Genomic DNA, 13066 nt, shown 5'->3' on the forward strand with positions numbered 1-13066 from the left:
ATATTCATGCCGATGTGTGAATTCTTACATACTTGCTTAAAAATTCATAGTCATACGCACTGTCTATGCCATAGAGATGTATTTAATTCTGCAGGGAAGTGAAAATGCCTCCAGTTGTATAAGCCTATGAATAGCTACTGACATAAACTGTGCCAACCATCAAACCCAGACAGCTTCAGGAGTGGACAGCCGGGCGTGATGCTACTGTATCCGGGCGTGAAGCTACTCTAACAGTTTCCACTGCTCAAGACGAGGAAAGGAAACACCCACAGGACCTGCCTAAGTCAAGCTGGGAACACCAGCATTCCATAAAAAGAGCAAGTACTTGGAAAATACCTTGGGAAATAAAACAGAATGAAAATAAGAGAAGAATAACGAAAAGGACCAAGAAGCAAGAAAAAATAGAGGTTGTGGGGCTTTCCAGAAAATCAGAGGAACAAGAGGAAACAGATAAATGTAGGCACAGGTGGGGACAGCATGAAAAGGGCTCAGAATCATCCCTGAATTAAGGCCTAACAGCCCCTCTGGCACACCCCGTTCCTCCATTTTATAAGGCACGTCTTCAACGACATTTTTAAGACCTTGTTTATACAAAATAGGCTTCCCTGGTGGCTCAGATGGTAAAGAAGTCTCCTGCGTGGGTTCAATCCCTGGGTCGGGAAGATCCCCTGGAGAAGGAAATGGCAACCCACTCCAGTATTCTTGCCTGCAGACTCCCATGGACACAGGAGCCCGGTGGCTACAGTCCATGGGTCACACAGAGTCGGACATGACTGAGCGTGCCCACACATGTAGTTCGAGGTTATCTGGGCAACACCTGGCAGCCACTCAGGCCTGGGGCCGCCGCAGGCTCACCTTGGCGGTGATCTGGAAGTCCTCATGCTCCTTCAGCAGCTCCTGGGTGTGCTGGATGCTCGAGCCCGTGGACGTGTGGGTGGAGAGGTAGAACTCCCCGCTGTCGTGGATCCACTCCAGAGCCTAGACGCGGGAGGAGTGGGAGAGAGTTCAGGCCTTGACGGCGGTGAAGCAAGGCCCGGCTCCCCAGCATCTCATTTAAACATCCACAGGCCCGGGCTGGCCCGCCAGCTAGAAATGCTTCCTCAGAGAGACAAGCGTCTCAAGCATGTAACTTCCTTCCAAAAGGAGAAGAAAAAGTTGACATTCTGGAAAAATGGGATCGTGTCACTTGGGCATCCACAGGGCCTAACAAGTTCAAGAGTTTCTTACGACCTTGGACCTAAAGGACGTAAGCATGCAGTGAACATCATTCCTCAGGAGTACTGACACAGCGTGCATGAGGTCAGAGACCTGGAACTGCTGAACATTGACATTCACGTCACGGGACTTGAGAACCTTCCTGGGGAGTTCTAACTAATAAAAAAAAAAAAGAAAGAAAGAAAAGAAAGCAGGAGCAAAGGCCCAACTTTCAAACGTGCAGCTTGAGGCCTTTCTCCCTGTTCCCGCCTTCAGTGGGCCCTCAGGCAGCACCCACTTGCCTTCTGGGGGCTCCCACAGAGGAGCCTCCTCATTACATGTAAGACGCTCCAGGCCAGGCTGGAGGGAGCCGAGGCTCAACCTCCTGGACGGAGGAGAGAGATGACCGCCCCCCTGGGGAGAGGGGGGCTGGCTAGGCTCAGGCTGCAAGAGAAGGACACAGTCTAACTCCTACTCACTCCTTCATGTTTTTAGATGGAAGCAGTTTTTCCCCTTCTTCCCCTTCTACAGGCCTACATCGCAAATGAAATCAAACTTGCTTAAACATACGCATCTAAAAAAGGAATACTACAGAAAAAACATATAAAAGCAAAAATGCTTTCATATCTGCCCTCATAATCTCTGGGTCCAGTGTGATTTGCTGGTCTAGCAACAGAAACATCACTGTCTCTATTAACACTTTTATTTTTGGAAAAAAAAAAAAAAAAAAAAAAAAAAAGCCACAACCCAGAAGACTTGCTGTGCACCATCCTGGCTGAGAATTTACTTTTGTTTTGCCGGAGCGAGGCTATTCCATCTCGAAAGCAATGCTGACGCAAGGCATAAACCGTGGAGGTCAGTTCCCTCAAAGGTCCCTAGTGGTTTTGCTCCCAGAGGGAGGGGTGCCTGAGTGTCTACCACGCAGGCAGGTGCTGAGGGGGGCACTCGGGATGGGAGAGGCCAGGGCCCTGTCCTTGTGACCTGGAGGGACTCCCGGGCTGAGAAGGGATGGGCTGGGAGGGGAGGGCCCTGGGCAGGGGGAGGCTGGAGGGTGACAGGGGGAACCTTGGGGGTCACAGGGCCTGGGTCTTTGGCGTGGAAGTGAATGGGGTTGCTGTATGGAAAAGGGATTGGCAAGGAAGCAACACAGGTTAGTAAACTGGCCCAGAGGTGTAGACAGGACATGGCTGGGCTGGTTCCCGAGCTGGCTCAGACGGGGAGAGGGGAGGGCAGAGGAACCCGATGAAGGGGTTGGGATGGGAAGATGAGGGGAAGGCAGGAATCAGGAAAACATGGGGGGACACGGCACGCGGGGAGCCTCACGTCCACTTCGGCTTTGGTTAAAGCCACAGTGGAGACAGTCCAGGAGGGAGGTGGGGTCTCTAAATCTGGACACCAGAAACGGGAGGTCAGGGCTGGGAGATACCGACAGTGCGCGATAAGGAGAGGGGAAAAAGAAACAAGAACGAGCCCTGAACTGAACGCCAGCTTGCAGGGGTGGAGATAAGGGAGGGAGGAGCAGCCCGGAACCCTGAGGGGCGCAGAGCAGAGCTGGGGTCGCCGGCCACAGGCCCACCTGGAACCCCAGCGCCTCGTCCTGAACCCTCGAGCCGGCCGGGGCCACCAAGACCAGCGTGTCCCATACACTCGGAATTTCCTGCGCGTCTGCTGTTACTGTGCAGACCAGAGCCCAGCCTAACAGGGCCGCAGGGCTGACGGTCATCCTCTGTCACAGCAGAAACTGAACGATCTTAAATTTTCGGCAAATGAGCTGACTTTAGGAAACAGCAGCAGCATGTTCCATTATTTCTCTTTGTCAAGGGAATTATTTACAACTTTGTTCTCTGTCACCGAATGACTCCTTGTCTTTCAACAGAGAGATAAGAAAGATGTGTGAGAGAAGATGATGAAACCGTCTCTAATTAGAAATCAAATCAGGCCCCTGTCAATTTGAAATATGATTGGATTCTCTTTAAAAATGTTAAGAAAGTGGACTTTAAACACTAAAAAATACTATCCTCCCGCCGCCCCTGCTGGGCATTACGATCACTGCTTCCTGGAGAGTCAGTCAAGATGAGGGAGAGGGCGCCAGGTCCGGGGACCCTGAAACCTGCTCCCGCCCTGGGACGCCAAGCAGTTCTGGGCAGCAGGCCCCACAGTGAGACTGACATCTACCAGATTAAACAGAGTCTGTTCCCCAAGAGGGAAACCTGTGTGGAGAAAAACAATCTTTCTGTGACTGGACGCCTACTCTGGGTCAGGCCTGCGTCAAGTTTCCAGGAGGATGGGGCAGATGGCACAGGTCTGGCGCGGTCCCCGGGGACCAGGAGCCCTGGGGAGGCCCCGGGGACTGAGACGGCTCACGGAGTTCTGAGAAAGCCCCCTCCCCTCCCTGCCCCCGACCCTCCAGACTCTGCGCTAACAGTTTACGGATTCTTACGCAACTGTTAAGGCCAAAGAGAAGAGACGGGAATCTTCCTGTTTGAGTTACAATCAGACAGACTTTACCCTAAAACGACCTCCACGACTGATCATTGGGGCTGAAGGTCTTGATGCCCAAAATGACTTCCGAGGGGTGGGGGGCGATATGGCAAATGCACCCTCTCGATGTCTCTGCCTTAGCCAAAGGCACGGCAGAGTTTTTTCACTCTACTGAATTCTGAGAAATACTGCCACAGTTCTTAACTTTAGCTCCATGTATCTGAAGACCACGATTTTTATCTTGAAAATGTAGACACAGCAATCTAAAAAGCTGCCCCTGTATTATTTTCCAGTGACTGAAATCATGATGTGACTGCTGGGCAGAGCCGAATGGCACACTTGTTGAGGCCAAAATCACCGAGGGACACACGTGCGTGAGGCCTTTGGGTTTTCCTGCAACGAACTTGAGTGGAAGGCACGGCAAGGTGGTGTCTGCTCATGAGGGCATGATCTGCCACCCACTGCGGGGTCAGCAGCTGCCTGTCTCATGAGGGCGTGATCCGCCACCCACCGCGGGGTCAGCAGCTGCCTGTCTGATGGCGGCGGCCTGAGCGCGGGGAGCGGGGCCAGGGGGTGACTGACCTGCTTGGCGCTTCGCTCAAAGACCACGTACTGCTGGCACTGGTCCAGCCGCCGCTTCCTCATGGTCCAGTAGTGCAGCACCCTGTTCTCCCGCTGGAAGAGCTCGTTCAAGATATCTGAGAGAGCGAGCAGAGAGCCGCACGGCGGGGCCCGCGTCAGTCAGCACGCCCGGGAAAGGACACTCATTTCTATCTAGAGATTTTTTAATGCAAATGCCACTGCAGATCATCAGATACTGAGCCACGCTGCCTGCCCGCCCGGTCGTCTTCACACGCCTGTCCAGACCGCTCCAGCTCACTCTTAAGACTGAGGTCACTGGACACTGAGCCGGCCTTTAACCCCTCAGGTCGGCAGGGTCAGTAGGGTAGCGACTGCACCCCTTGTTGGGGAAATCTGAGGATGCCTGGGAAAACACCATTATTAGGTATTTTGTGTGAGACAGTGAGAACATTCCCGCAGAAGGAACTTCAGCAGGCCTCCAATTAAAATTAATAAATTAATTTACAAAAAAAAAAATAAGATGCCAGTCAAAATGGTGGCACAATAGAAGAAAATGATGGGTGTTAAAAAACAAAACCAAAACCAAACTCTTAGGAGGGGAAAGGACGTGAAGTTGAGAAGCACGAAGCCAGAAAGGAAAACGTAAGACGACAATCTGAATATATGAGAATTAAAATTGTCATGATCAAATAAAACAGCACATATGTAAAAATATTACACCAATTAAGAGCCCAGAAAAACCACTGGGAACATATGAGACACGGATCTAATTTACTGACTGCTACTGCTGCTGCTAAGTCGCTTCAGTCGTGTCCGACTCTGCGACCTCATAAACGGCAGCCCACCAGGCTCCCCTGTCCCTGGGATTCTCCAGGCAAGAACACTGGAGTGGGTTGCCATTTCCTTCTCCGATGCATGAAAGTGAAAAGTGAAAGTGAAGTCACTCAGTCGTGCCCGACTCTTAGCGACCCCATGGACTGTAGCCTACCAGGCTTCTCTGTCCATGGGATTTTCCAGGCAAGAGTACTGGAGTGGGGTGCCATTGCCTTCTCCGAATTTACTGACTAGTGAATGGGAAAAATGTGAATAACCTGTTGGCAAAATGAGCAAAGCATACAAACATGAAGGTCGTGATTTTATGAAATGATATGTGGCCAACGAAAAATATGGACACACATTTCATCTCACTCAAGCAAAGGGATCAGTTTCCACCATCTTCCTGGGCTGGAGGGATGGAGGAAACCTGCGTATGTGTATTACTGAGGGAGGGAAATGGAGTACAGACCCAGCACATGGTAACTGAGTGACAGGTAATGACAGTGAGGTGTGCACACCCTTCAACCAGGAATTGATCTTTCAGATACGTTGCTGACACAAGCTCCCAACACGACCTGTACAGATGCACACACACCGAGGTGCTGCTTCCAAAAACTGGCAGCAACATAGGAGAATGTCAATTAGGAGTCATGTTAAATCAGTTACGGAATCAGTACAATGCTGGACAAGAAAAACAACAGACCAGATCTCTAAATTCTGATATAGAGTAAGATTATTACTAAGTGAAAGAAGAAAATTGCAGGGGAATATGGTACCATTGTGATTAAAAAAAAAAAAAAAACCACCACAAAAACTAAAAAGCCAAATGGATGAGTTGAAGCTAAACATGTTTATATCCGTATGTCCATCTACAAGCACAGAAGGGATGCACAAAGGTCCTCACAGAGGTTACCACAGGCGAAGGAATTAGGTAATTTATAAAGTCTGGACACTTTAAAAATCCTTTACAGTGAGTCTGTTTTTACTAAAGAAGTTTATAAAAAAAAGAAAAGAAAAGAAAAAAAAAGTTTATAAAGTAACAGATTAAAAAAAAAAAAAACTTTAGAGAAAGATTCCCCAACTGGAATTGCAAATCAAATAAGTGATACCTAGAATATAACTTTATTGGAAAACAACTTTTCCACAAACATTTACCAAGTTCCTCATAGCTGAGTGCTGTGAGAAGCAGGAGCCTGCGAGTCGCATGTACCCGCAGCTTGGTGGTTGGTATTGCTATGGTCTATTTGCTTGAAAAAGTGAACTAGCTTAGTGAAACTAATTAGGACTGAAACTTGAAGCCTGTCAAAAAATTAACCTACCACTTAAAATGAAATGGCTCTAAGTCTTTTCTAGTCTATTATTTCTGTAGCCTCTCTCTGAGGCAGTGCTGAGGCTCAGGTGAGGATGGAAGCTGATAGAACAATGCCCCAGTATCAGTAATTTTAAACAACTCTCATTTCCTGAGGACCCATTTCCATGTCATTCCAATTCAACTTGTAGAAACAATTACGATTAAGTTGAAAGTGATATATCACTTGGATGCGTTTTTATTGCAAAATAGTCAATCAGAATTCTATGGCTTAAAAATTATCTGTAGCCTTAACTTCCACTTGTCTCAACTCTACCTACAGTCTAGTATAATTGCTCCCAGGTCTTTTTCGATGCATTTCCGAATGTGTGTATATGGTTTTTACAGATTTTTAAACTCAAAGGATACCCATCTACATAACTTTCTTTTGCAATTTGCTTTTATGAATAATGCTTTAAGTATATAAAACTGGTAACACAGTGTAGCAATGAAACGGGTATATCATTTCTGTGATTTAAACTTTTAAAAATAATTGGCCTATAGATAATTCTGGTTTTCATTTTTTCCCTGATTCATATTTTCACTTACTTTGAATAAAACAGTCAATGTTAATAAATACCTTGAACATGTTGCATTTTCTCCCTCAATTTGACTCAATAAATTATAAACCTATGTTTATGCAATATTTTATTACTTAAGTAAGATAACTTATGATTAACTTTAATGGTATTAAAAAGACATTTATAATGAACCCCTCATGGACATTTAATTTCCAAATACCTGGGGTTTTTACAGTATCTTTGATATTAATTCCTCATTTTGACATTAGTATCTCATTTACATGCTTTCTTCTCTGCAATCACCCTCTGTGATTTTTCAGTCTCCTAACTTTATTGAGGCTTTCAATGGCTAAGTCAAAGATCTTTCTTGGTAAATGTCACATTGCACTTGAAAAAATGGGTTCTTTTCAAATATTTTTTGATACTGATTTCTAACATAATTCCACAGGGATAAGAGAACAGACCCTGTATGACTTCAATACCTTTAGACCATGAAATTCTTGCACATTGTTTTATGTCCCTGGATATGTTCCAGTGTCTCCTAGTTTATAGTCTATGAGAACTTGAATAGAATTTGTATCTTACTGTTGTGTGAAAACTGTATAAATCTTAATTGTGTTGAACTGGTGCAGAGTGCTTTTCAGGTCTACTATATCCTCTATTGCTCTGTATTTTCATTCTACAAATTTTTGAGAGTTTGATATTGTAACCCCAACTAAAAGTCTTATCTACTTAAAAAATTGTAATATATAATGGAACTATATGTAACTTAGTTCTGTGTCTTTCAAGTCTCCTATAAATGTGATATCATACTTTCATAACTGAAAAAAAAAAATAAAAACACCAAAAAAAATTTTTAAAGATGAAACGAAGCCCTGGAGAAGATGCCCGAGCACGCGCTGTCGGCTCCCCTGCCAGCCGAGCCCTGGAGTACTCACTTTTCACTTGCTGCTCGGGGGCTTTGATGTGTGTCACCATGCCTGGCATGTTCACGCTGTTCCTGTGCAGGTACTTCAGGAAGACGTCCGCGTTCCTCCTGGCAAGCGTGCAAGCCTAAGCAACAAAGCAGAGCAACGTGTTCACAGGGTTCACACAGACATGTCTTCGGTGTATATGACTGATGAGAGCATGGAGCTCTGTAACACATCTAAAGCGTCCCTCTGGTCAATTTGCAGTCTGAAGAATACATAGGCTGAATCCCATTGCAATTAAAAAAAAAAAACAACTCAGTCTTAGCGCCCTTGCTCCAATGAAGCCAGCGGCTATGTTGAGAGCCGCCCCGTGGCGAAGTCCAGGGGGCCAGGGACTGAAGGTGACCACTGGGCCGCAGCCAGAGGGAAAGTGAAGCCTTTCTTCCCAGTTTAGCTTTGAGGTGACTGCATCCCTGGCCAATACCTTGATCGCAGCCCTGGGAGAAACTCTAAGTTGGAGGGCTGGGCTAAACCGTGCTGGGAATTCTGCAGAGGGTAGACAGTATGTATTTTCAGCTCTCGAGTCACGCAGTCTCCGTGTCTCTGCTGTACCCACTCAACCTGCCCACTGTAGCTGAAGGCAGCCACGGATGACACTTAAATCAATGGGAGTAAATGCACTTAGCCGTCAGGTCTTAGCCTGTAACCCTTTGGTTTAAGCCACTGAACTGCACGGTGGTTTGTTATACGTTTTTACTGCGGTAACAGACAACCAATAGCACATGTTTAGAAGTCAAATAAGTAATGTCATTAATGTATTAAAGTTTCATTTAACAGAAGACAGATAAATATAAATCAAAATGGTTCAGGGGGATTAAAGGGATTAAAATCCCTTAACTATATTAGAAAGGGAAATATCTTGCCCATTGCTTAGCCCAGATCTGGAGTCAATCTTTTCCTCAAGGAGCTCCATGTCCTTCTTGTAAGTGAACGGTACTAAGAGCCCACAGCCTGGGCACGAGGGACACTCGTCATCAGTGGGCAGGGCACTGTTCCTAGGCCTTTTCCGGGGCTGTGGTATCTTTTTTTTTAATGAGAAAAATACACCATGAGCCTCTACTGATAGTATTGAAATAAGCTGTCATGACAAACAGCAAGAAAGCCATGAAGACTGCTAGGGTCATGTCAAAAGGACATCCGAGCCAGCCTGATTGGAAGGGGCTGTCACCAGCAGGACAAGTTTAGGATATGAAAAGACATACACCTGATTTCAATAAGTGCCTGAAACACACCAAATGTTAAAATCCATGATGATGCTACAAGAACACATTGATCACGTGCAGAGGTTGCCAGGGAAACAGCTCATTATTCTGAAAATCATCAACAGAGGGAAACGGTCACGCATAAATCCCACATTATTTGGCCAAACTCTATTCTAGCATAACCAAATAACTGAGGAGGAAATAATTCCATCTAACCAAGACAGAAGGAGCGATAAGACTACCACCCTGGTGCAGCTCCGAATGAAGGGATACCACCACTGGCAGCTAAACCCAGCGGATTAAAAGCTGATGGGGAAGCACACGAGGGATGCCACGGGCTCACCATGTCTGAGGCACTGATAAACCCTCAGATCACAGAGACAGCAGGAGGAGACGGTGTGTGTCCCGAGGCAATGCCATGGGAAATACACAGCATCACCCATGAGGCACCCTAAGCATGCCCCACACATTCACTCAAACCTGAACCTGATCAAGGCCCTCAATCCAGCCAAGAGAAATGGAGAGAATCCAGGATGGTGCTAAGTGACCCACAGGATGCAATCATCAGAACCGGGACGAGGGAAACTCCACAGGATGAATAATTCATTTCTTTACTTAATAAATGCTAATTGAAAAAGGGAGGATAGGTTTAGACTAAGATTTAAGAGACATACCAATCAAATCAATGCGTGGGCCTTGTCTGGATTTTAATTAAGACCAGGTATAGAAACAAATTCATGGGACAACTGGAGAAATTTGAACACTGCTGGATTTTACATAAAATAAGTTGTTATTACTTTTTCAGATCCGATAATGGTATTGTGGTTACAGAATGGTTTCAGAGGGATTCCCTAGCGGCTCAGATGTAAAGAATCTGCCGGCAATGCAGAAGACCTGGGTTCAATCCCTGGGTCAGGAAGATCCCCTGGAGGAGAAAATGGCCACCCAGTCCAGTATTCTTGCCTGGAGAATCCCATGGACAGAGAAGCCTGGCGGACTACAGTCCATGGGGTCACAAAAGAGTCGGACACTACTGAGTGACTAACACTTTCATACCTTCAATGGTTTTAGAAAGGAAGAATTTAAATGCTTAGAGACACACAGAAGTACTTATAAATAAACTGGCATAATACCTAGAATTTAAAATTACCCAGGAAAGATGGGCATATGCCCACATGTTGGTAATTACTGAATCTGGGTGAGTACACATGGGTTCATTATCCATTCTCTCAATTTTTATACACATTTTTAAACTTCTACAATAAAATGTTTAAAAATGTCCAGCACGTCAAAGACATAATCCTAGATCAAAGAAAGACTCTAACCCAGTCTGTGTTGATTTTTGTTTGTAAACTTAAACAGGAGCAACAAGCAGGGTGGGGGCTTTCAGGTTCTATTTGAACAGTTGTAACTGAAGATCCCAGGAAGCTCCGTTTTCCCACCTTGATTTGCTTAAAAGAAAACCTCTGTGGGAGAAGCTCGTAACAGGTCAGATACTAGGTTTAAGAGTTTTCCAAGAGTTACAATTTGTTCTCTCAGACCAAACAATAACTCTAATAACTCTGTCAGCTCAGAGGATCACCTTCAAAATGAAACAGAAACAGAAATGATTAAATGTGACCGGATATGGTGTCGGCAAGGTCAGGATGCTGGAGCCACGAGGAAAACTAAACTCCTTCAAGCAACAATGGCCAGTAAACACCAAACCTATTTTCAACACGTCTGAGTGGCCACCAGCAGAACCCAGGAGGTCGTTTTCACAAGTGGAAGAACGCAAGGTGGAAAACTGTTCAAAGTTAATGTAGCTAAACCTTTCAACCCCTTTTTAAAATTAACTGTTGTGAAGTACACCAGTGACTCATGTGTGACTATAACAAGGCAGCCTTGAAAAGTGACTTATTTAAACCTTCTCAGAGTTAAGACTTCCAGCTGGGCCTGAATGGGATTAAATTTCTCTTGCAGGAAACATTTCCTGAATAAGTATTAGTAACTAGTCCTGTGACCCCCAGGTGTTCCTGCGCTGTGCCCACTCTACACTGGGCTCACACATGTTCCGAGATGGTCTTTGTTCTTAAAAAGGCTGAATTTCCAAAGGAAGATTATTTTGAGCTCTAAGTGCTTTTGTTTCAGCACATCAATTTCTGCTTGTCAGTTCAGAATCACTTGGTATTGGGACTGCTACCCATTCTTTATACACACAGATTTCTGTCTAGCTCTTTCCCTGTGAAAAGTAGGAGAGCGTAAATCACAACTGAAAAAAGACTTCAAGATCTCTGATCAGTTAACCTGTTGCTGATGCAAAAGTGAAAGGTGATAGTCACTCAGTCATGTCTGACTCTTTGTGACCCCATGGACTGTAGTCTGCCAGGTTCCTCTGTCCATGGGATTCTCCAGGCAAGAATACTGGTGTGGGTAGCCATTCCCTTCTCCAGGGGATCTTCCTGACCCAGGGATCGAACCCAAGTCTCCTACATCGCAGGCAGATTTTTTACCATCTGAGCCACCAGGGTAGCAGGGTCACCCCATCACTCCCTACACTGGGGGCATGTGGGGACGAAGGCTTCCAGACACTCCCCAGGTTCAGGTGGACCCTCCTGGGCCTACGAACCCCGTGAGCGAGGGACCAGCCCCCGAAGGCCGGCTCCATACCTTCAGGAACGCTTCTTTCTGTTCGAGATGCTTGCTGATCATGGGGGTGACATGGTCCGTCTCGGAGTTGGGGCCCAGCTTGTCGGCCCCTCCGCACCAGTCCTCTTCCCTTTTGTACTCCTGCTCCAGGCTCTCCAGGACGCTGCAGACCTGCGGTGGGACAGGGGCTGGGTTTAGTGGGGCCTCCCAGCAGGGGACAAGAGGGGTGACCAGTCCTGGCCTGAGCACCAAGGCCATCGCTGGACATGGCGATGCACGCGGGCTTTTCAGAACAAGGACAGACGAAAGGGGACTTTCCTGTCTCAATCTGCCCTGCTTCAGGATGTATATTTAAATGAGAGGGAAAAGGATGTCTCTTCTCAGATCCTTTCCAACCTGTTATTCCTTGATACCTAAGGAATAATAATCCTAATAAGCAAGAATAATCCGAAATCTATGGAGCTGCTCTTCTCTGCTACGCTGGGACTTGACTGGTCCGGGAATGCCTGGCCAGGCAGGGACTGAGTCACCCGAGGGAGCCGGGCCCGGGGGACGCGTGGGCAGGGGCCCCCACCTGCTCCGAGGTCTTGTAGAAGGCCACGGACGCGTTCACCAGCTTCAGCCGGTCTTCCATCTTGAGCATGAGCTGCTGCCAGTGAGAGGCAACCTTCTCAGCGCAGTCCCGGATCATGTCCATGTCGTAGTGATTGGCCTGCAGCATGGCCTCGGCCTTCTGCTGGACCTGCAGGGCGCTCTGGTGTGTCTTCTAAAGGGGAGGGGAGAGAGGAGGCTCTCAGTCGGGGGGTTGGGGGGCGGGTCACGCCACACACTCACGGGGAAGGCTGCGGCTTCTTCAGGTCTGCTTGCTTTCATGGAAACAACTCCAGTTAACACGACTTCATTAGGACACTTGGAAAAACACAGGCGGCAGGTTAGCGAAAGGAAGTCCTTATGCCGACCCACAACTGTTTGTGTTTGCCCAATGAAGGATGAAATAAATGCCTTAGGAATTTTCCAGCATGGGTCTTGGCTGTGGGGTTTTCAACTTTTCAGAAACAGCAGGAAAAACCCTTAGTGGCCAATATTCTAAAAAAAAAAAAAAAAAGCTGCTGAAATGTTCCGAGTGTATTGCGCCTATTGATCCTTCTCATAAGAGCAGCCAGAGGCAAATGAACGAGTGGAGAAAAAGGTGGCCTAAGTGAACACTCTTTATTTCACTTGGACCTTATACTTTGGACAAGTCAGGTTTTCAAGAACTATTGATTTAAAAAAAAAAAAAAAAAAAAAGAGAGAGACACAGTTAAAAAAAAGCCAAGAATGAAC

The 13066-nt window shown here is 46.6% G+C and overlaps 1 protein-coding gene across 9 annotated transcripts in view; it reads right to left on the bottom strand.

Moving 5' to 3' along the window:
• Positions 1–13066, bottom strand: part of TRIO (trio Rho guanine nucleotide exchange factor) — a 362508-nt gene that overhangs the window by 126139 nt on the left and 223303 nt on the right. For all 9 annotated transcript variants that reach the window (XM_045163663.1, XM_045163664.1, XM_045163662.1 and 6 more), the window contains 5 exons: positions 12318–12509; positions 11765–11914; positions 7881–7995; positions 4258–4373; positions 856–978 (listed from right to left, as the gene is read on the bottom strand). In XM_045163663.1, coding sequence (XP_045019598.1) covers positions 856–978; positions 4258–4373; positions 7881–7995; positions 11765–11914; positions 12318–12509 — 696 coding nt within the window. The remainder of the gene's footprint in view (positions 1–855; positions 979–4257; positions 4374–7880; positions 7996–11764; positions 11915–12317; positions 12510–13066) is intronic.

The sequence above is a fragment of the Bubalus bubalis genome, chromosome 19 (assembly GCF_019923935.1).
Source record: "Bubalus bubalis isolate 160015118507 breed Murrah chromosome 19, NDDB_SH_1, whole genome shotgun sequence".
Lineage (NCBI taxonomy): Eukaryota > Metazoa > Chordata > Mammalia > Artiodactyla > Bovidae > Bubalus > Bubalus bubalis.